The sequence below is a fragment of the Brachyistius frenatus genome, unplaced genomic scaffold (genome assembly GCF_029030835.1).
Source record: "Brachyistius frenatus isolate BFR_SWC_R1_liver_20210118 unplaced genomic scaffold, ASM2903083v1 Contig_1, whole genome shotgun sequence".
Classification (NCBI taxonomy): domain Eukaryota; kingdom Metazoa; phylum Chordata; class Actinopteri; family Embiotocidae; genus Brachyistius; species Brachyistius frenatus.
This window is the reverse complement of record NW_027210600.1, coordinates 193,890-218,563: the sequence shown is the minus strand read 5'-3', so window position 1 is coordinate 218,563 and position 24,674 is coordinate 193,890. Positions and strand designations below refer to the sequence as shown.

Genomic DNA, 24,674 nt, shown 5'->3' with positions numbered 1-24,674 from the left:
GCTTTGGCCTCTCTGGATGTGACAGTTTCACCTTTTCCTGCAGTGGATGGAAACTGAACCTTCTGCATGCATACAGCCATGTGATTTACAGGAAAACCCCACAGTTGGGGTTTGTGACAAAATCAACATGGTTCAGGGAACACGTTGTCACCTCCTTTATCTAGTCAAAAAACGTCCTTTGTACTTCGTCACGTGATCCTTTGTTACGTTATTTTTATGTGCGCGTACGTAAACTGCCGAGAGCGGCCAAAGCGTGGCTATCTCATGTTTTGCTGTAGTGGACCGGCGTGTCTATTTCACGCTTTGCCGTGATACTGGGTTGAGATTTCTATATAGAGATAAATAATAAAACTTCATAATTAAATTACAGGAACTATTCAAAATGTTGGTGGTTACAAAGAGGCATCTGAATATATACTTTTCTTTGAAATGCTTTAATCCTTGTTTTTGATTGGTTCTCTTGTTTAAATTTTCACTGCAGTCACATCAGTCAGTTGCGATCTACATACTTGTGATTTGTTTTGGTGGTTGTGCTTAAATTTTTTTTTTCCGTTTTGACGTGCATACCTCATCCTTAATATAGTAAAATAGAAGCTACTAAAACACTAAAAAAACAGAAAAAAAAACCATTCCATAATATCTAAAACTGGACTGACACAAAAGACAAAGTGTAACAATAATCAAAAAACTAAACAAAACTCAAAACCGAATATGGTCTGTCAACATACTAAGTTCATAATGAAACACAAACAATGAGAACTACTGTGAGCACGTTGCAAATCTTTGAATCTTCCAAGAAATTAATAACCGGTTTGTAAAAATGTCCCGTCCAGTTTCCTTGATAACAACTCTGAACGTTGGTAAATGAATTACATCATTTGATTATTAAAATCATCAGATTTCTGAGTGAGTAGAAAAGAGGCAGGATGACTTTCATTTTCTTTCCCGTCTTTCATTCTGACATGTGATGCATCTTTCGTTTATCAATATTTCACCTCACTTTGGTGGTGACAGGAAGGTGTCTGACTGTTGGGAGTGACAGATAGAAAAGCTTCGGCACAGACATGATGACGGAGAAGCTGCAACTCTGTGTGTGTGTGTGTGTGTGTGTGTGTGTGTGTGTGTGTGTGTGTGTGTGTGTGTGTGTGTGTGTGTGTGTGTGTGCGCGCGCGCGTGCGTGTGTGTGTGTGTCGTCCCTGTCTGCTTTCAGGGTCTTTAGCTCCAAAGAAGTAGTGATTTAACAGTAATCGATAACCAAGCAGTATTTTTTTACACACATACATGCAGTGTGCTGCTCTGACTTCTCACATGTGGCCTGTGGTTCAGACTGAATCCAGTTCAATTTAAATTGCATTTTCTCTTCTTTTCATCCGAATCCTTCAGGTCAGCTCCAGCAAATGACATCGCTCACCTGGAATAGAAAACTCACCGGACTATTGAACTGTAATGTCAATATGAGTTTGAAGTGTCAAAGAGAAGAAGAAGAATGTGAAAGCAGAGACCGGCTCAGAGATGAGTCACAAAAACATTTGAAATGATTTAAGAAAAAAGTAAAGTTTTGAAAGCTTAGTTAGAATACTACATATTTAATTCATAAAAACACATTTAAAATGATCTCGCTTCAGATGACATGTTTTAGAGCTAAAAAAATTTTTGGGCCTACTGAAGATAACATTTGGTGCTATGAGTCATTTTCTGTCAGATGGTACAATCCCTCTATGAAAAATGTAATGTTTGCAGAAATAATCCATAATAAAATAATAGATTTCCTCATATTTTCTGACATAATTCTGTTTAGGTGTTTATTTTATTCCCTTAATCTCAATTTTTTTACCCCAATTTATGGAGACAAAGGGCCAAATTTCAGATCAACATTTTCATCGTATCTCTTGATTTTGATCTTGTCTTTAAATTTACCCTGAAAATAACAGCAATTTCTTAATTGTTTGCTTTTGGTCCATGTGACCCCTGAGATTCTCCATACGTATCTTATCACCACAAAATGTACGATTCTATAAATGCTCTATGTTCAATAACAGTTCCTCATTTTGTTATTTATGTTGTTATTCCATCAGTATTAATGGTGTCGTTAAGGAAAGGAAGAGAAGATGCAAACACTCGTCTCCTACATGAAAGTCAGCCGTGCTGCGTTCACCACCACAACCTCCAGCTGCAGAATCACGACATATGAGTGTAACTCCGGAGGATACGATGCCAGACGGGTACGTGAAGCCCTGCGATCGAAGCATTGGAGCCGCATGACCTTCGCAGTGATGAATACACTCCTGATGAGCGCCTTGGAATAAATGCTTCATTGAAATATAAATTACATTTATGAATAACCGAATGTAAGTGCTTCTATCCCAACTCTACAATATTTAACACTGACGTATAAAGAAGAAACCTTGAGACTCTTAATCATTTCCAAACCACTTCTTGAATAAAGTGGCAACCAAACAGGACGTCACCAGTTGGTTTGTGACCTGCCGTTCTGAAGCCTCGAGTTTCGGTATTTCAGAGCCTAAAGTGACCGCATTTGGACAAGCTGGTGAGAACGAGGGGTGAATCTGACTCGATCTAATTTGGGAACCTGAGGACACTGCGCCCGCTAACCTTTAGTGGAAACCTGATGGCACCACAGACCTGTCAATCAAAGAGATACTAAAACTAATAAGAAGGAGCGACTATAGCAAACGACACCATTATGACCTGTGGAGAAAAATGTATCGACTTCGTATTTAATGAGAAGTTGGGAGTCTATAAATGAAATAATTCAAAGCAGAGAACACATGAGATTACAGACGAGCTCATATCTGACATTTCTTTTAACTGTAATACCGGCAGAACAAATCCAAATCCAACATTGTTGAACATTAAGATGTTGGATTGAAGCGAAGGCACGGGCGGACAGGGAACGACAGAGGACACGAGTGAGAGACAGAGACGACTTCGAAGCTGCAGAGAGAAGACAAAGGAAATGGGAAGAATAAAGAGGTAAAAGAAAGAGAGGAGACGGAGAGACAATCGGAGCAGCTGCGGCAACAAAGCAGCGAAGCTTTCCGCTGCTGCAAGTAAAGAATGACGCGACACCACCCGGCTTAGCTGGAGTCACACGGCAATGAATAGACCTTTCACACTCTGTGGAAGCTGCTGTGTGTGTGAGACACTGAAAGTGAGAGGATGAGAGTGTGTCTGTTTAAGTGTGTGTACGTTTGAGTCTTTATGATCATTTCAGCCTGAAGGGGAGGAGCATTAGCCAGTTAACAGGATGTGTTGAACTCAAATTCAGAAATCCTGGAATTTCCACTTTTCCAAAATCTGACCACGTCAGCTCCGAGTTGCCGTTTCTCACTTTCTGCAGGGCCACACGATGGATTTAACCGATGATAAACCTTTGTGTTATTTACAGTTCACACTTAAAAATTCATGGGATTGAAATAAATGATTTTACATCAAGTGGCAACCAGCAGTGACGTCACCCGTTGGTTTGTGAACGGCCGTTATGAAGCCTTGAATTCGGATTTTGTCCGGCGCCATCTTGTTAGTTCAGAGTGGTTTGGAGCAGGAAGTGACCATATTTGGGCGAGATGGGGAGGAGCGAGCGGTGGATCTGACTCAATCTGATTGGAAACCTGACGATACTACGCCCCGCCCACCGATAACCTGGCTGCACCACAGGCCTGTCAATTAAACAGAAATGCCTTTTTGAAGCTTATTTTCTAATGAATGAGGGATTATTTTCAGATGGACGTCCAGAAAACTAATAAGAAGGAGCGACTTTAGCTAACAACACCGAGATAACCTATGGGGACATTTTATTGACTGATTATTTTATGAGACTATTTGAGTTGGAAGCTACGAACACTTTTATATAGTCTGTCAAACATATGCTTTTTGAGGAATGGTGAAAAAACAAACAACAGAGCGAGCTGGTTCAATAAAGAGCTGCAGGCGACAGCTGCTTTTTGCAGTTAATGCAAAGCAGCCAATGTAACATCAAGGATCAGTGGAGCTACCCAACTGTCTGCATGGTTCACTGAAGTCAGACCTTTACTTACGTCCTGCTGTTCTTTATACCCTCTTCATTGTTTGGAATTATCTGCCTTTATGTACAAATGTATTTTAAAATATAGTCAGATGTTTATCTTTATTACAATAAAGAACAAATACTCTATTTTAACAACTTAAATTGTTCTCGTCCATATTGAATACATTTTTCAAACATCCACTCTAAAGGCTGAAAACGTCAACAAAACCTAACTGGAGTCGGGAGCGAGCAAACCTGGTGTCCAATCAATGCAACGAGATTGGACGTGTGTTAGAGCTCCCTTGACTTACAAAATGCAAAGAAATATTTTGAGTTTGCTATTATCAAGAAGCATCTGCTGATGCAGATCTTTCAAAAAGAAGATCTAATGGGACGTGCCAACAAGAACTGTTTCGATATTCATCAGTCCACAGTTACACAAAATGTCTATAAATGAAGAGGATTTAGTTCTCCGTTTAGTTCACTGGATTGGCAGTGCGTTAACAAGCAGCCCAGAGTAACAGCAACATGTCTGAAGGATTCGTTTGATCTGACTCTGGTCTATGAAAACATCCCCACCATGGTGAGGCACGGTGGAGGGAGCATCATGATTTGGGGCTGCTTCACTGCTTCATGGGAAATGGGAAAATGGAAACACAAATTTATCAAGGTGTTTTTACAGGATGATGTCGGGGTGGCTGTCAGGTTGAAGCGCAGTAGAAGTTGGGTGAGGCAGCAGGACACTGACCTCAAAATTTGAGGTAAAATTTGTTGGGTTTTAGCTGAAATAAACTTTTTTTTTTTTTTTTTTTAAGTTAGATGAGGATCAGATCACATTTTAGGAACAATTAATGCAGAAATCGAGATTATTCCAAAAGGTTCACCTGTTCTTGCAGCTGTATTAATGATGTCATATGAAAGTAACAAATGCATCAACTTTTACATCTATCAGTACAAATGTAACAGTAAAAGTGTCGGTTGGTTTTGTTCCTGCTGTCTGTCTGTGAAACATCTAATAACCCAACACAGTGCATTCATATATTAGCTTATTTGATTAAAAGTCAGTTTGGCCTCCATTTATTTTGATGGATCGGATGCAGTTTGATTGATGTAATATTTACTGTGGTGTTGATCAATACTGGCTGTCTATGAGAAGACCACGTCCTCATTTGACTGGTCAGTAATCATATTTACGCTCCAGTGTGGAGGAATTTGCTTAATATTGATAGCAATAGCATCATCCAGGGTTTCACTGGAGTGTGATTTATTTTGATGTATTTTCTTATGTGATATCCTATATTAAGAAAAAAAAGATATGTATTTGGGTAGAGGAATTTTTTTATTGATGAATTGGTACATGGAGATTCTATATTTGTATTTTGTTTCAGTGTCTCTTTGCTCTTTTTTTCCTACAGTGGCCGTGAAGGTCAAACACAAAAACATTTCGCAGACAAACATTTCAGTAAAAACACAAAAATTTCACAGAACGCAAAAACATTTACAAAACACGACGACATGTTTTCTGAAATGTTTTTGAGTTTTGTCAGATGTTTTGACCCCTCGGGGCCACCGTACTTTCCACCCGCGTGCTCCATAAACATACCTTTGAGAGGTGGATTATTATTGTTATCAAGAATTGCTTTTCTATTAATGCATCACCACAACTATATTAATCTATTAATCCTGTCTCTTTGCTAAACAGGTTTTCAGTCCCTTTGTTTAAATGTGTCCATCAGCAGTTTTCCTGTGTTTATAATAATCAAGACAGATGAATCAAGTGAGTGAACGCGTTTCAATCATTCAACCTGTTTTTTTCTGGAGAAGTGACTGAAACATGGAAAAGCAAATGTATTTGCACCGGCTGTGTTCTTCGAGCCCACGCCAACAGCAGAATTGGTACACACAGCATGACCTGAAACACGACCGCCGCAGCCACGGCTTTCTAAACGAGCACAGCGGCAGGTGGAAGGGAAGCAAAAAAAAGTGCAGCACTCAGTGCACGTCACGTCGGAGAAAACAACATCTTTCAAAGTTGCTTCCTCGGCGTAAAAGCTGTGTTATCAGCTGGCTGGAGGCGGGCCGGGTTGTGTGTTGGGTGTGAGGGGGTCTCTGAGACGGCTGTTTGTGCTTTTATGGCTCTGCTTGAGAGAAATTTCCTCTTTGGAGGGAAGCTGTGAAACTGTGTGTATGACTTTGCAATTCTCGGGGCTGCGGCGACAAATAAGAAGCAGAGAGGAAACGAAGAGCAACTGAAATGCAAACTTCAATTTTTTTTTTTTTTTTGTCTAGTGTGACTCAAGAGAAAAATCTGTGCTCTTAATATTTCCCCTGAAGCACCTGAAAACATCCAGTTCACTGCTCTGTGTTGGGCAGCAACAGAACAGGCCAATTCAAATGTGAGTATTTTTACAATAGCATTGGATTACATGACGGTGACATGCGTCGCTCACACTGACTCACAAACTGAGAATTATTCCCCAACTCTGCAGCTTTTCTCAAAAGCACTGAATGTTTTAGTGTCTTTCAGACCATTGTTTTGGTTTTGCTGCCCAGAGCTTGACTGTTTTAGTTGACTCCCACGGCTCTCTTTACAGTTGCTGTCGTTGACAAAGCTTCATGTTATGTGTCTAGCATCTTTATCGAGTTGGTGATCAACGAAAAAGAGTGATTATCAAACTTACCGTCTGAGTGTGGCCAGAAACATGACTCCAAATAAATGCCGATATTGCTTCGTGTCTGTCAGATGTGCAAATGGGAAACTTTTTGCTGACAAGTTAGTTAATTCAACTGAAGAGGGACGATATCATTTCAATAATAATTTCAGAAACAAAAGACGTAGTTTTGTTTCAAATAGCTGCTGCCCTGCACCGGGCATTTGTTTAATAAATGGCCAAACCGAGTTCAAGAGATTAAAATAATTCTGTACGTGTTACATAAAGCAAAAGTTAACCAACTCTTCTGTCATGTAGAAATGCTTTAAATTGATTCATCACCTGACACCTGTTTTCAAAATGTAAGCAAAATGTAAGCATATAGACTTGAATTTAATTTTCCAGCAGCTCAAACAAGAAAACAGGCTGTAAAACTGCTACTTCGATAGAAACACTTTGCTGTCATACAGCAGTACTTATAAGATGGAAATGAGTTTGACGGGCTGCATGTTACGACATCATCATCAAAAAGTAAAAGAGCCCAAATTATTATTCTTTTTTTTGGACCAAATATTGTTCTTGTATAAAGATGATTCTGGAAAAAGCGGTCGGTGTTACATTAATAGTCATTTTCATCAAAAGAAATTAGAAAAATATTACAGAACTATATTACATATAACTTCAGGAGAGCAAAAGAACAGCCGTCCAACGTGTTGGTCAGGACGGAGGAGGGAAATAACACCGTCTCTTCCTGCAGCTTCTCTCTCCTCGCTTCACACCGTTTTGGTGTTTCTTTCATTCCTGCAACGACTTCTCAGCCTCCGTCTCTTCACCTGTAATGAGGCGTATAGACATACAACTGAACACCAAACCCTCCTCATCGATTTCCTCTGCGCCGGCGGCATGTGTGAAGAGTCTCCTGCAGAATGTACTTTCTATAGCGCAAACTATTTTTTCAGCTCCCCCAATGCATTCTGGGACTTCAAATCTGATTAATAATTCAGTGAGCACAACGAATCCCCAACGATGAAAACTCTGTACGGCTTCTGTAAGTACCCGTGTTAATCATGGCACCTGATGTTGGTGTAATTTCACTATCTGGATGAAAATATTAACTATTTTCTGTCCAGTTTTAATCTACAGTCTGATTTCTGATATTTTTGTCTAGTTTTAGTCAACAAAACAGTTTTGTTGTTGCTGCTTCTTGTCTATTTTTTATTAATCAGAATTGAAGATAAATTTTGGCAATAAAAAAAGGACCTTTCCTTTTCTTCGAAGAACTACGTTACGTCAGCTAAAACCACTGGCAGAAAATTTTTTGACTGAAGACCAAATGGTGCTGATTATTATACCTTCCACCTAATTATTTTACCTTATTTGTTAATTTTAATATATTAAGTCATACAGTAGTTCCTGTTTTCAGAAGCGCCTTTTCATTTAAGTCTCATTTTTGTCATGAACATAAAGTTAACAAATATTTTTCATCCTAGCTTTTAATCGAAGAGTTTTATGATTTTATGGGATTTGGTTTTGCGCAGCTTTGCCAAACTTGTTTTCTGTCTGAATCCAAATGTCCGGACTTCACCGCTCTGGCAGACTGGAAGTGTGTCGGTGCGGCTTAAACGCACCTTTCAAGTCCACGAGGAGCCTCAAGCAGATTTCCAGAGAGTCCGCTTGACGTGTAGACCGGACTTCAATGATTTACAACGTAATTACCCACAATTATTTGCAATATAAAGATGATGTTGTAGTTTTTCCAATTGGTGACCAAAAAAAAAAAAAAAAGGAATTATTATAAATTTGACAAATAAATTGTACTTTGAAGGTCAGAAAAATTGTGATCAGGTTACAGTTCGTAAGGCTGAAGTCAGCAGGTTCAGCGGGTGCACATTGGGATCAGCCACCACATCTAGAGCATCCTGTTTTCACAGGAAATGGATCGTATTAAGGAGGGAAGACGCATTGGATGAGATCGGGGGGGGAAATGCAACGGACACACATCAGTCAGATTAGAGCGATTATCTTATCTCAGAATTGCTTTTCGCATCATTCGAGGAGCAGGAGGAAAGACGTCGGCGTTTCAACAGATCGCGGCGCCTTTACACACCAAGCCTCTTAATTCCAGTCTTCATCTCCGTCACTCCTCCTCCCTCCCCTGCTTTATTCATCCGGTACGGCTGCTGCCGTGCCGTCTTTCCATATCTCTCTCCTTCAATGACATACTGGACCACATGAATGAGCAAACACAAGGAGCGCTAGTTCCCTCAAGGACACACGCAGCCACTTCGAGCACTTCCGTAACCGAACAGTGTCCGAAAAAAACGTCGGGAGATCATCGGATAGCAGCAATCAATCACATCAATGTGTGTGTGTGTGTGTGTGTGTGTGTGTGTGTGTGTGTGTGTGTGTGTGTGTGTGTGTGTGTGTGTGTGTGTGTGTGTGTGTGTGTGTGTGTGTGTGTGTGTGTGTGTGTCCTACCGTCTTGGGGCAGTGAACGTATCGTGCCAGGCTGATTATCAGGTCATGTGTGATTGGATCAACCAGGTTTCTGAAGCTGGCGTAGCGGTACAACACGTCATCCAGAGACGTCGACTCCATTCCCAGGTCCTGCACACACAACGAATAAGACCATCACTTAAGCAATTGTACAGTACATATGGTACTCACATATAGAGGAAGTCTATTCACAGCACATGTTATTCACATGAGGAGAGCTGGATAGGCTTTCCATTAAATAACCGAAAGAAAAGTAGGGAAAGAAAAGGACAAATCAACCGACATAAACTGTTCAGTGGCTACATACAATACTGATTAGTTCTCACATTTATATCACATATATTTTCCATTATAAAGCAAAGACAAATATTCCAAATGCATTCATGCACATCTCTTGTATGGATGACAGCCAGTGTGGGGAAAGGTTTTCCCGTTTTCCATGCTGCTTTGTAAACTCGCTGACCCCCCAAGCATCAAATTAGAGCCTGTTGCGCCGCTGCCTGCTGTCTGACTGTCGGCGAGGGAAAATGAAAATTTGTCACATCTCGGGCCCCGTCAAAGCCGACGAGGCATAAACCTGTTGGCGGAGCGTCACGCATGAACAGTGGCCTTGTAAAATCTTTAAAAAAAAGTCAACATGAGTGACAAACCCGACACGGAAGTGCACAGCAGAGGATTATACGGGAAACAGTAATCTGAGCAAAAAAACTGCTGTAACTGACAATAATATGAAGTCTAAAGAAAAGCACGAGCTGTGTATATACTGTAGATTAGATAGATTTCACTTTATTAATCCCACAGTGGGGAAATTCGGTCGTCACAGCAGCAAAGAAAACCAAAAAGTGCACATAATATGAAAAGATTTACAAATACGTATAAGATATAAGAAATGAGATTGATACAAAATCATGATTTCAGATATATAGGACAAACGAGCAGCCCGGCTGTACACCATTTGTTTACGCTCAAGTAGCAACTGATGATGTTAATAATTTAGCTTATCCATCTTGCTCCATTAAAGGCGTTCAAAAAAAAAGTTTTCGGGAAAAGAGTAAAAGACTGAAGCACCCTAAAAGCTGCATGTTGTCAAACACCACAATAAAGTGCTGGACTTGAATAAAATGCAGTCCATTTAGCTGTTGGTTGAGCTCAACGAACAGAGATGTGAAGTCGGTCCTGAGTGTGGGAGGAAAGCAAAGGTCACAGACTCCCTCGGTAGCATGAATGTGCTCATTTTCTGGCAATCTGCCAATTAGATGATGAGAAATCCTGACATTTTGTCTTTGCTCATGTAGTGCAGATCAGAAAGGGTTAATCCATCAGAGGGCACAGCATGTGGTAAAGGTCTGGGTAAAAGATCTCGACTGCTCGATGTTGGCACTACAGAAAAAGTTGGGAGTCTCCAAAATAATGTGCATTCGTCCTCTGGGGACCATGAACCGGCTCCAGGATTTATTTTTTGCTGCCGTGTTCATTTTCAGCCCCGCCGTCAGCGTGGACGTTTCTGTCTGTATGTCAGCGTCAAATGCTTTGGCCTAAATCTCGTGCCCATATTCAAGGTTTCCAGAAGAACAATTCTTATATCTTTTGTGATCCTGACTTTATTTTTATGTAGCACCACCATCCGGTCAACATTTTAAATCCTCTAACACCTTAATTATATTAAATAGTAAATAATTATTTCAAGCTTCAGGTGCACTTTGCGTGCAAATCAGCAAATGTTATCATTTAAACAGGAACGTAACTAGGATGGTGAACATGGAAAACGTTACAGATGCTAAATACTAGTATGCTAATAGTGATTTTGCTCAAAGCACCATTGTGCTAAAGTATCATAAAGTCTTTGTTTTGCTACCTCAATACATTTTAAACTACACAACTTTTTAGAATAAGCAGTTTAAAAAAAACTACTAAGTCTCAGCATTGTAACACCATCTGGAATAACAGGAAGGTTTCCTGTTATCATTTTGTAGTAAGTTGAGATGGATTTATTCATTTATTTATCCATTTATTAATTATGGTTAAAATGCTATTTTCAAGATCAATACTAAATCTTAAAGCTCAATGATAAGAGGACTTAACAATCTGGGTTGTGACTCATGCCGTCTTGATTTATACACATTTATAAAGAATTATGAATCAAACCTTCCTTTTTAAATTTGTATGCATCTTGGACGTAATATTTTTGGGATATTTACAAGTTGGACTGTTTTATTTTGGAAATGAATTGGAAAAACCAAATGTTGGCTTAATGAAACCACCTAATATTGTAATAATAATGTACTAATACTCACTGCCTGCCATATTATCAGTGTCCAGATATTATGTATAATATATATATATAACATATCCATAATGTATGATGTTGAGCGCCCTCAAAATGTCCACAAAGCAACAAGAAAAGTCGGTCTGTATCTATTACTTACTATTTCTAGTATGTAGGACTCAATTCACACACACACACACACACACACACACACACACACACACACACACACACACACACACACACACACACACACACACACACACACACACACACACACACACACACACACACACACACACACACACACATCCTTTGTCCTCTCTGCTCTGTCACAACACTCTGGATGTAATGGCTTTGATTTGCTGGCTGCACCGCTAGTTTTGCTCTTGACGTAGTGCGCTCGAAAAGGATTTTGAACGCGTTTGTAGCAAATACATTTTAGTCTGCATGCGAGTGTCTGCAGATATATTTCCATGTGTTCGGGGTTTGTGTTGCAGACAACGTGTCATCAGGACCGAGGACGTTAAGGGAGGAGAGAGACGGAGAGAGATGCTCGGTCTCCTGCAGACAGCCATGACTCATTGAGGTCTGCGTGCTGCCTGTTGTTCTGTGTAGGAGGGGCAGCAAATAATGACAGCAGCTCTGACTGTGACACACACACACACACACACACACACACACACACACACACACACACACACACACACACACACACACACACACACATCAGCTGCTGTATTTCCACATGAGCGCGACATTAATAGCAGCACAGCAGAGAAACCTACAATTAGTTCATCAACAGGTGTCTGTTGTGAAGCGGTGACCGGGAGACACACACACACACACACACACACACACACACACACACACACACACACACACACACACACACACACACACACACACACACACACACACACACACAGTGTGTGTGTGTGTGTGTGTGTGTGTGTGTGTGTGTGTGTGTGTGTGTGTGTGTGTGTGTGTGTGTGTGTGTGTGTGTGTGTGTGTGTGTGTGTGTGTGTGTGTGTGTGTGTGTGTGTGTGTGTGTGTAAAGAAGGAGTGTGACTACACAACCACTTTCAGGTTCAACCCTCCCGACAGCAGTGACATGAAAATAATTGGCCCGTTTGCTTCTCCAGACGACGCCGTGACTTCCGAGCAGCTTCTGGACTCTGCGGCGCGTTAAAGAGCGACGGCTCGAGATGATCAGTCGTCTGTTGAGTTAAGGCCGCATTTTTCTATGTTGATAAAGAATCAGGCAGATTTGAGTTTTAGAAATCTGACCGTGGTATTTTACGGTTGAACAACAGTGCTGACTGACACCTCATCAAAACTGTCAAATTTAGCACGTCTGTTTAATATAAGCTTGTTTTCTTTAATAACTTGGGGGAACCAACATTTAGAGATATTTGCTTCTTTGTCCTTTTTTTAGATGACAAGCTAGCACTAGCTTAGCTTATCTTAGCATGAGGACAGCAAGAAATAAAACACTCCACAGTTTAAATAATTAACCGACTCGTGTTTCTAAAATGTTCCTGGCCTAGAAAGAATTTGACTCACAATAAAAGAACAAATTATATTTTCTAAACTGTATTTGTGAGAATTAAAGAAGGTGAAACACATTATTGACTACACTCTTCATGCTAAGCTAGGCTAACTGAGTCGGTGTTATTGAGCATTTCTCAAAAAAAATTTAATCTGCACACAAAGTCGAAGTTTAAAAACCAAAAGTTGTTGTTTTACCATCAAACTATTTTCTGTCTTTGAAACATTTAAGTTTGTTTTACCCTGATTTTTGTGAAAAAATTTACATTCCTGAAAAGTAGAGTTTTCAAAATGCTGAATAATAACAATTATATTATATAATATATAAAATATAATATAATAATAAATAACACTGATATCTGTAAATGTGCAGCTGGAGCCTAAAGTCAGTTAGCCTAGCTTAGCATAAAACAAACCTCAAAACAAGACTGAACAAAGGGGATAAAAAAATCTGACCGAGCAGCTACAAAACAAATTAGACGGCCATCTTTTTTAATCCGGACACAAATTAAGTGTAAAAACCAAAAGTTAGTTTTACCTTGAGTTATGTGTTCGTACTATTTCGTGTCCAGGAGAAATGTTGAAGCGCTGAGGTTTGTTAAAACTTTGTTGATTTTGCCCTCTGATTCCATTCTCGATGCTAAGCTACGTTAACTTGCTTCATATTCAGCTTGTTTAGTGGAATCAGTCTGATCATCGCACATATTTCTATGAATGTCAAACTATTTACTTTAATGACTACTTGCATTTACAATTTGAATAAATAAAACCACAAAATAAAAATAAAAATTCTAACCTTAAAAAATGTCATGGTTAACGAAAACAAAGCAGTACAGATCATTTTGGTGTGTGTGTGTGTGTGTGTGTGTGTGTGTGTGTGTGTGTGTGTGTGTGTGTGTGTGTGTGTGTGTGTGTGTGTGTGTGTGTGTGTGTGTGTGTGTGTGTGTGTGTGTGAGGTGCACATCTCATCATTCAGCGATGAGGATTTGAAGCGCTATGCAAATACATCAACCCTGAATGGAAATCAATCTTCCAGCTCCCTCTAATCTAAACACAAACATTGTTTATGAAGCAAACGATTAACATATCCACAAGACATTGTGTGTGTGTGTGTGTGTGTGTGTGTGTGTGTGTGTGTGTGTGTGTGTGTCTGGTGAGGTACTCTGCAATGGCAACAACTTAAAAATAAGAGTTACTCCAATAGCAAACAATATATAGTGTGTACATGATTTGTTTACACCCTCCAGAGAGGAAATACATTATTAACAGGGACCCCTCATGAAACATGGCAAGGACAAGATAAATATAATAGTCCACTTCCTTGAAATTATATGTTGAGTGCCAACACACTCAACATATAAACACACTCAGAAATAATTAGAAAGCCTCACCCACACTCATTAGGAGCAGCCAACATCAAAGCGCCGGTCTGAACGCTGCTGAACACGGACAAAGACGGAGCTGCTGGAAACACAAACGCTCGAGTCTTTTCATAAAATAAAAGGAAATAGCAAGCGGGAAGGAGGACCCAAAAATAAAGGAGATAGTGACCTTTATTTAAAATCACTTTAAAAAAAAAATCTAAACAAATTGGAAAAATTGCTCCAGGTCATCCAGTTTAAAGGGAAACTAACTTTTTCAAAGCATTTCATTTAGAAAACACGGATACTTAATTTAAGGGCACAAAACCAGGTGCCGTCAATCATTCTGGCTGATTAGATGTCCTCTTAAGTTGAAGAGTGGAGCCATGCTGGGACTCCTATATGGACCAATCACAGTTGAATAAGCACAGCCAGCTATTCCATGGCGATATAACCATTAATTTGAATGTATGTCAAATCTTCACAGCAGACTTTTTGAGAAGTCATAAGATGAAAAGTGCAGGTGTGTAATTAATGACATAAACACATTCCTTTCAGCTGACCCAGTCTCACTCTCCAATTTTTGTGCTTTGAAAGCAATTCAGAGGTGTTGTTGCTCATTTTAAATCCTGTAATGTGTGAAAAGTCTGAGTGCAGGTACTTCCTGCTCAATGGTGCAATACATTCTATTATTAATTTAAAACATTTAAAAATGAACTACCAGTAATGTGTTGCAGAGATATCCACTGAAGTCAGCATGCTATAACAAGGTATCTCCACCCCTCCCTGTCTCATAATATCACCCTGCACCTCAAACAGGTGAGAGGGAATCACTGTTGAATGCACTTTGTTCTAACCTTGTTTCATGATGAATGTAAACACAGCAGCAGCTGAAACTCCAACGGAAACTGAACCAGAGTAGTTTTCTCCGGAGAGGCCGAGTTAGATACTGAAATCCCAACGTTTCTTTGATACTCGTGAGTAAACACACGTTAATGCTAACGGTGGCTACAGAGCTCATAAAGGCAGATAATTGTATAAAATCAGGCATGCACTGCAAATCAGACGGACAAATCTCAGTGGACCGACCAAAAGAAAATCAATAAATATCCCGGCACATAAGACTAGCGCGGAATTTCTTTCCTCTGAATAACACTTCTGGCGGTGTTAATATGTTTAGCTGGCTGTTTGTTTGTACGCGGTTCACGTCAGTTAGAATAGAAATACGCCCAAAAGCTCGATGAGCTCATCACCCAGCTATCTACCGAACTGATGCCACTTTGTGTAGCAAACAAACATTTGGACATTTCAAGTGCAGCTCATGACGTCACACACTGGACAAAGAATTACATAAAAGGGGTCGATATATCTTTTTTTTTTTGCTGCGGCTGTTTTCTTGTGGTTTTACTTAAAGCCAAAACAAGCAAGTTCAAAAAGTAACCACCATTTATTTTCCTCGATCAACTACTAGGTCCTCACAATGTAACTTTACAATCATCTGTTATAAACGAAAAAAAAAGAGCCAATTATTAACTAAAAGCATGGAAAGTACACGCAAAACTCGAACTTTACTGTCTGTATGTTCAAATTATGGTTGTGGAATTTATGCACGTCACAAATTCAGACCAGCCACAAAAAAAAAAAAGGCCTCGCACATGTAAATCCTGAATCCTGAAAGCGTGACGTCGCAGTATTTTGTTACTTCCTGTGCTGCTGTTGGCGGATTTATCTGAGCTCGTATACATCTGAGCTCACCAACACTAAATCTTCAGCAGCTAATTTAAAATTGCAGCACACACTTGTTCTACTCAAGTTCCCGTGTTGCTGATTTCATTATTAATAGAATATTTTAAGTCTGCTCGCTGTGATGATGTTTTTTTTCTTCCCGCAGCATTGCAGGCGACGCTTTTAAAAACGGACCCATCACAGCTCCCGTTAGCCGCCCTGCGCCACGTCCCCGGTGTTTGTTTGTTTTTTTTCTCTCAGTAACACTCACCCAAAGCGTCCTGAGATGATTTGTGTTGTGATTTGGCGCTACGCAGTATAAATACAATTCAACCGCATTGAAAAATCCCTCTTATGGTGGTAAAGTTCAATAATGACACTGTCTCCATCACCAGCCCCATTAACAGGAAGCAGAAATCCAGCTCCGACTTAATGCAGCCGGCGGTCGTTACGGAGCCCCCGGGGACGCTGGGTTCATGCGGGAGAACTGGAAGCGGTGCAGCGGCCGAGATGTGGTGATGTGTTTCCTGAATGATGTGAGTCACTCTGCCTGCATGTAGCAACACCAGCTGCAGGGCGGTAATAAATTCATATGCTGCATTCACACACTGTAAACACAGGAAAACCTCCTGTTCCTCTGACCTGGGAGCATTTACACACTATCCCAAAAATAATGAGTCAATTTACTGGTCTTGTAGTCACGCTGACAAATAGCTTAAATTGGATATTGTTATCGTGCTACATATTTGAGGGGAGTCGTAACCAGTGAGACTATAAAAATATAGCAAAAAGTAACTTTCTGTTTTGTTATTTTACAACAGTTGCAGGCAGTTTCAGTCTTTGGGTTGAGCTCTAACTAGCCTGTTTTAATTCACTAAATAAATAAGGTGGGTGCTTCGATTTTTGGAAAAACCAACTCACTTAAAAACTGTTCAGATAGAAACTGCAATCTTGAAAAAAAAAAGAAGTAATTTCCCATTATTTTATGTCAAAGTCCGACTGTTTCCTCCTTTATTTTGATCTATCCTGCATGTGTCCACACTGCCAGCGTGTCTGCTGCGGCCCAGCTACCGCCAGCCTTCACTTCCTACATTGAATTTCCCCTCTTCCGGCCCAAATGTTTTCGGGCCTGCATTGGGTTGCTGCTGTCAGTATACTGTCCACATGTGATCACAGGCCTTTACTCCTGTCTATTTTTGCAGAGAAACCGCCAAATGTGAGAATAGTCAGAGTTTAAACCAAGTGGCGGCAAATCTATTTCACATTTTTGCTGTCGTTTGATCACCGTGCCTCCACACAAACACAGGGACAAAACTGAAAGCGTCCGTGTATGAAAATGGCCCGAGAAAGAACTGAAAGCAGCTGCTGGTGGAACAGAGAGTCAGTACAGACTGCAGGCAGCTCTCACGCCACCGTGATTCAAAGTGCAGTCAAAACAAACACAATTCAATCAATCAAACTGCACCATGTTGCGACACCGCCCTTCATAACACCGAAGGCAAAAAGGAAAAGATGGACGTGAAATTAACAGTACCATGGCATGCCGTCTTTAAGCCATGTTTTATAGAAACCCCGTTCACCCCATCATCACTCCCGTTGGAGAGATATCTGATGGTATGATTTCATTTCGCATATTTCAGCAGAGCAGCTCGTCTGTCCAGTTTGACCCTCCCTCGTCACCACCTCCATCATCAGGCTGAAAGCAGCGATTCATTACAAGTTTATTCAGCGAGGACAGTTTGGTGAATCTGACCGTCTTTTTTGCATGAAGCCTCGTGGTGTTCAACAGCAGCTGAAGACGGATGGCAGCTCTCGTCCTGAAATATTAATGGTGTCCACAGCGCAACGGTCTCTCATTATCTGACAACCCCCCGGTTGCACATCGTAAGAGTCACGTGCTGACTGCAGACAGCCGAGGGAACCACGCAGGATAAATTTAGAGCCGGTGGATGTTTCCACGGCTGAAGAGATGCCAGCTGTGGTTTCTAGTTAATTGACGGGCTGTGATTAAGAAGGTGGCCTTCTCATTACCTCTTAACAGAGATCCCGCTTGATTAATCAATGTCTTTTTAATCTGAGCTCTCCGCTCATCGCCATGGTTTCCGGGCAACGTGGAGGAGAACCTGGTAACCAGCGATGACAGACCCTCCCATCTTTCACAAACAAGACCTCCTTTTCATTTCTCCTCTTCTTCTTCAGTGTGTTATTTCTTCTTCTTTTCCTCAAACTAATGTCCTTTAACGTCTCAGTAATCAGTCACCACCTCTTCCTCTCTCTCTCTTCCTCGGTTTCTGCTGCAGTTTTAACACTCGTGGTCTTTTTTTTTTTTTTTCCCCCTCTGTGTAATTGTCTTTATCCAATTCATGGTGAGTCTGTCCGTCAGGTACTGTCCAACCAGAGCACAAACCCTCCAGAATATAAAACCAAACGTCCTTATCGTGTCACTTCATGATCCAACATGAAAACCTCTCATTATCTACACCGTGCTCACGCAAAATAGGAAACAACGCAGCTTCTCCGTTCCCCCTCCACGTCTGTAACATCCTGCTGATGAACGAGTCATCCTTCAGTCTTTAACATCCCATTTAACTCAGCTGGTGTGTGTCACGCTGGTCGCCGTCTCCTTTGCCCGAATCCTCAGATCCACGAACAGCAGCCAGGAAAAATCCTTCAGAGGTCAGAGGAGCATGACCTCAGCCCATCCCCCCCACTGGGTCAAAGCTAAACCATCTTTTTTTTTTTTTTTCTGCTGATAATAAAGCAGAAGCATCACGGCAAAACTCCCGCTGTCATCACGTGAAGAGGGAATTGCCTGATGCCCACAGTGTAGTTTGTAAATTGTGTACAAGTTGCTTCATGCCAGGATAAGTAAGAGAGACGTGCTGGTCGAAGCTTTACATTTGACCACAAACCCCCACAGCAGCTGTGTCTGGTGCATAATGGAGGTCGAATGGAGGGTAGCTGTTTGCAATTCTGTGATAAATATGTTAAGAGGATGCTCAATCAGGAGAGCTACTTGAAGCAGTCCATTTAAACTGCTCTCACAAAAAGAGAAATGAAGGTCCTTTTAAGTGCAGAAGCTCGTCGGAAAAAAGGAACAAAACAGGCCAAAAGTGCTGAAAAACAAAGAGGCTCATTCGGGAGGGAATAATTGAACAAAATTATTTTCTATGTTCCTTTAGTTGTGTTTCCCACAAAGGAATCGGGGTCGAAATGAAGTGACCTGGCTGGTACATTGTGAAGCTTTGTTTGGGTGTTTTGTAGCTCTGAAGTCAGGGTCAGACACCCATTTAATATAAAAACACACAACTACAAACACATTGTAGTTTGTGGCAACACTCACGATGGAGCCGCTCGATTGGAGGAAGATAGTTGAGCCTTTGATACGTCAGCTGACCCTGGGGAAGTTTAGGAACTTATATCAAAATTAAAGCTCCTGAAACTTTAAACGGAAAAACACCTTTAGTGAACAATCTTATTTTAAATGTCCTATATTGTATAATTTCAGATTTTCATTTCTTTTTTTTTTTTGTATTATGAGGCAGGTCTAGCAGCTGTATAACACGGTCAGTACGCACACATGCACACAGCCCGTATTCAGCAGCTGTTCTGTTTGGATTTCTAAAAGTTAGTGATGTCACACGCTCATGTCTGCCCGTCAGTACTGTCCACTGTCCACTGTCCACTGTCCATCCTTTGGTGTAGACGGAAACACCAAAAGGTCATTCCATGACGGGGCTAGCAGGCTACAAGACTGAAGAGAAGCTAATGAGCCAATCAGGCGTCACATTTTAGAGCGGCCTTTAATTGTGACCAGTCAATAATCGTGCTGTTTAATCAGCATCTGACACCTGTCGGCCGGGGGGGGGGGGGGGGGGGGGGGGCATGTTAAAGAAAAGCATGTTGTGTTTACAGAAGAAATCTGCGATTTTTAACTGAAACTCGTGAAAAAAAAAAGTGTCTGACTGTTTTCTCGTTAGTTAGTTTGCAACGCGTCTCAAAATGTGACAAATCCTTGAACATTTCAGTGCTGGCTAATTTCTGTGTTCTTCAGTCTCTCTGAACTTCACTCAGTATTTTGATGTGAGAAGTTCAGGATTTACTATATTGACATTTTAGACTCGTTTCTACAGATGTGTTCGAGTTCTAATAGAGAATTTGCTCTTGTAAGCTTTACTGTCGTTGCTGTAGAAACAATATTTATGAACTCGGTTTTGTTCGGGTTCTTACTTCATCAGCGAACACAATTGATCCACGATTGCTGTTTGCTAATATGCGTGTTTGACTGTGATAAACTGCTGCCCGTGTTGTTTTTCTAATGTGATGGTAAACCTTATTATGGTAAAACGACTAACGTGGCCACGTACACGTGGTCAGTGTTTAAACCTGCTGGTTTGGGTCACTTACCCTGAAACACAGCAAGAGGTAATTGGAGGGCATTGAAACCTCATCTGCACTAATCTTTATATATCGTAGAGTCAGCTCTACAAGCAGCTTCCACCGGGTCACACACGTTCTTCCTCCATGTAGAACCAGCAGACATAAAAACTCTGTTGTCCATCAGCTTTTTGAACAGTATTATGTAATTCTGAGTCTTTTTTTATGTAACAAGTTTGCGTGCAGGTTGGTGTGTGTTGTTTGCTGTATTTATCTACTGCTGGCTGGGTGACAAATTGCCCCGTTGGGGATAATAAAGATTAACTTCAACCTTAAAAGCATCTTTCAGTGTTCGGAGCTGGTTCGACATTAAAATGAAGACATTTCACTTACACTGAAACAAGTTTAACTAAAGCCACAACTACCAACTATTAAAATGATCTACTCCACACCTACAAAATGTCTAACCATGGACATATTTTCCGAGAGCTCAAACACAGAGGCTCAATTTAAAATCCTCTAAAAACAGACAGACCTTTGGCTGACTTGACCCAAACTGTTTTTTCAGTGCTGTATTAAGACCCAAACTTTGAAAAACTCTCCTTTTCACTCCGTTCTAAACCCCTTTTAGCTCGCGTGTCTTTTATTTTGAAAATCCCAGAATCACCGCTCACTGGTGAACGCTTTAACTGCGCTGGTGTGTTGTTGTGCTTTCACTTTGGAACTGGAAAGTGTGACTCTCCTCCTCTGGGGTGCCGTAGCTTCAACAAGCGTCACCGGCGACGGTGATCCCTTAACAACGCGAGTGTGGAGAGGCGGCCTCTGTCTTTAAGTTTGTTTTGCTCCGCTGCTTGCTGTTGAGTCAAAGGATTAACAATGCAAATGAGACCGATGAGTAAATAGAAATAGAGCCGATGGAAATCTCCAAAGCACAAACAATAAAGCGTGTAAGCCGAAGCCCGAGGTGGCGTTCCGTGCGGTTGAGTCATCGGGGGATAAACACGGGCATCGTATGGATTCTGTGCCGTCTCCGGGGATGAAGGATTAAGAACCTGTTTCTCCCCTCATCCGCTTCATCCCACCTTTATTTCCTTCTTGTGACAACAATAAAACATACATTGACACTGACTCGTCACATTTTCACTCCTGATCCTTTCCTTCTCTCCAAATCCTCCAATTCAACTGGTGGCATTTCCATCCTCCCGCTGCCCCCTTTTGTTTTCTCGCCACGTCAGGTTCTTCCCGCCTGTTGTCAGGCTCTCCTTCAGTCTATAGCAACGGCGGCAGCCAGCCGAGCGCTGCAAATGTCTTGGAAGACAAGAGAGAAGCTGTAAATCGCAGCAGGCTCCACACTGTACCAGCGAAGCAGAGCGAAGCCGAGCACGACGGGTCCGTCCGTCCGTCCGGCCGGTCGGACGGCCGGCGGGGCTGCTGCTCAGCCGTGCGGGCGGAGAGGAGGTCAACTCATCAGACACGAAGGCAGTCGATCGCTGGATGAGTTCAGTCAGTGTGTCAACAGTCAGTCTGAACCTCACTTCTCTTTCTGCACCAGTACTGACATCAACAACAGCATGAGAGCAGAGAATAGTGGAAGTAAACAGATGCAAAAGCAGACAGGATGAGGGGTGTTGGGACTCTCTCACTCTCTCTCACACACACACACACACACACACACACACACACACACACACACACACACACACACACAGAGAGCAGCTACCTGTCGGAGTGTCTTCAGCATCTCTGTGGCCTCGTCATGTTTGCCCTGCTTGGCCATCAGCATCATCTCCTGGATCATGCCGATGCGGCGCTGGTAGGGCGGCGGCGTCCCACCGCGGTTCAGCCGGTCCCCCGACTTCTGCATGAGCGAGGCCAGGATGTCCCCCCGCTCCTTGCTGGGCGTCCGCTTCCAGCTGTGCTGAGGACTGGCTCCCCCGGACTCCTGGCCTTTGGTCTGCTTGGCACCCATGGCGCTGCCTCAACGTGAACTGTGATAATAACGAGACCGGTCCCACCAAGCAGGCATGCGGAGGCAGGTGTGCTGCCTGTCTGATGATGATGCTTTGCTCAGTAAAATGTCAGCCGGTCACATCGTCGTAGACACCGATCAGTTCGGGGCTGAGATGTGAAGCAGTGTGAGTCCAAACTGCTCGTGAAAAATCATCATCATCATCATCATCACACACACAGAAGAGTGAATGTTCCCGGAGTCCAAAACAAAATGTTCAGAAGGAGCTGTGGCAGTTTCCTGCTTTGGGGAACTTGTTTCTCCGACCGAGTGCGGCTCAGGTCGGGAACAGGTCGCAGGATGCTGCCCGCAGCATGGCCGCACAACACGGACACAGCAAAGTCAGGATGCAGGACACCCACAGCACAGCACAGCGCGCAGCGTGGCCCGCAGCAGCAGCCTCCTATCCCGAACACAACTTCACCACGGCTCCCGAATATTTCCGCTTCGACAGCAGCCTCACCTTTCGTGTTATCCTCTAAACCGGAGCTCTGCGTCCTGGACCAGAGGGGGTGGAGGAGGAGGTGGAGGAGGAGGAGGAGGAGGCAGCGGATCGCAGGAAGTGCTGCATGAGTCAGGGCATGGCAATGTTTACGTCTCTTGTAGATCGCTGTCTGTTCCGCGCTCTGCCCCGTCCTTCCTCGGTCACTGGAAGTCATTCATGACCTGCACCAAACGCAGCCTTCGCCCTCCTCTGAGCTCGATGTTCCGGCCGTTCAGGAGCAGGAAGCCGCCGCGACGGAGCCTCGGTCCCCGGGGCTGTGGAGCGGCTGCAGCTCCGCGGGCTTTAGGCAGGAGGGGACGGACTGAGGTGTCCCTTTGCTGGGACTGAATTATGTATTGCACCCTCTGTTCTGAACTGAATGGGGGCGCGCAGCGAGTGCACGTGAGTGAGCACACGTCCTCCCTCCTCGCGGTGATGGAGAGGCTGGGGAGGGCTGGAGAGCGCGAGCACCGCACGGTTTGCAGTTTCTTCACCAGGGAAGCTTTGGACCAGAAAACATGCTGCTTTTAGAGATGCGTTGCTTCCAGTGATGACTCGCGTTTTAAAATCCTTTGTAGTCTTCCACTAAAATCGGCTTACAGCTAATGGTCAGGGTCGCAGTTGAATTAAAAGAAATTACAATTAATTAAATGTCGCTGACGACATATTTTAGCGGAAGTAAACAATTACAAGTTGACTTTTTAAGTTAATATACAAATTAAAAAAAGGCCTTTTTGTGCATTAGTTTCTACCTAAAAAAAAAAAGCAGTGGGAGCAAAATACTAAATTATAAATGTCCATTAATTGTTTTGTCTCGATATGCGAGTGAATTGATTGTAAATTTGCAGATTTCCTTAAGATACGTCACACTTCGGCTGTAGATTCATACTATAAAGGCCAGTGAATGAACATCAAGTGTAAATAAGTTACAAGGCGACTTACACTGAAATAGGACGAGTCCGTTGAATAAAGGGGAGCACGTACAACCAGCTCAAATCAATCTGCGTTCAATGCAGCTTGTGTTGCTCGTTACTGAGCTGCAGTATATCACAGAGAAAGCATTGTACTGACATCTGGTGGTGGCTGTCCGGAACTCATGCATCAATACTATAATAATAATAATAATAATAATAATAATAATGTGGTTAAATGTTTCTGTAATAATCAAATTGTATGAAATATAGAACATACCTAAAATCTGTGGTTTTCCCAGTGAGGTTTTGTATGCAGACGCAGCAGCTGGTCTGGCTTTGATTGCATACATGTTCATTCAAATTCATCACAAAAGTCTTATACTTTTCAAAAGGAATATTTATTTGCTTGGCCTTTAATTACATTTCTATTTACAGTAGTATTTCAACCATCGCCGCTTCAGATCACTGAACAAAATGTTAGTTTCTTTCCTCGCTTTTCCGAGAGACTCGAACAGTCGGCCTCAATGAAAGACGTCCAGCGCGTGTCTGTAGGACGAAGACTTCATTCTGGTTTTTTATAGGTAGCAGACGTTTCTCACACACACACACACACACACACACACACACACATTCCCCTCCTGTTAGCCGCAGCGCAGGCTGCCAACTGCTTTGTTTAATTACGTTATGTTGTGCTGCTTCTTGTTTGTTTTTTTTTTTTTTTTTTGTAAGACAACTAAGCCCTGACCCCTCGCCCGCCTCCAGCAGGAGGAGGATTTGATTTTGGCTGTCAACGCACACCGTCCACTGCTTACTA

General features: G+C 42.1%; 1 protein-coding gene across 1 annotated transcript in view; it reads right to left on the bottom strand.

Annotated features, from left to right (window-relative positions):
* Positions 1-23,461, bottom strand: part of lrrc75a (leucine rich repeat containing 75A) — a 60,566-nt gene extending 37,105 nt beyond the window's left edge. Inside the window, exons 1-2 of the mRNA XM_069706653.1 lie at positions 22,175-23,461; positions 9,157-9,285 (exon numbers count right to left, since the gene is read on the bottom strand). Of these exons, the coding sequence (XP_069562754.1) occupies positions 9,157-9,285; positions 22,175-22,423 (378 nt within the window). The 5' untranslated portion in view covers positions 22,424-23,461. The remainder of the gene's footprint in view (positions 1-9,156; positions 9,286-22,174) is intronic.
* Positions 23,462-24,674: the final 1,213 nt, after the last annotated feature.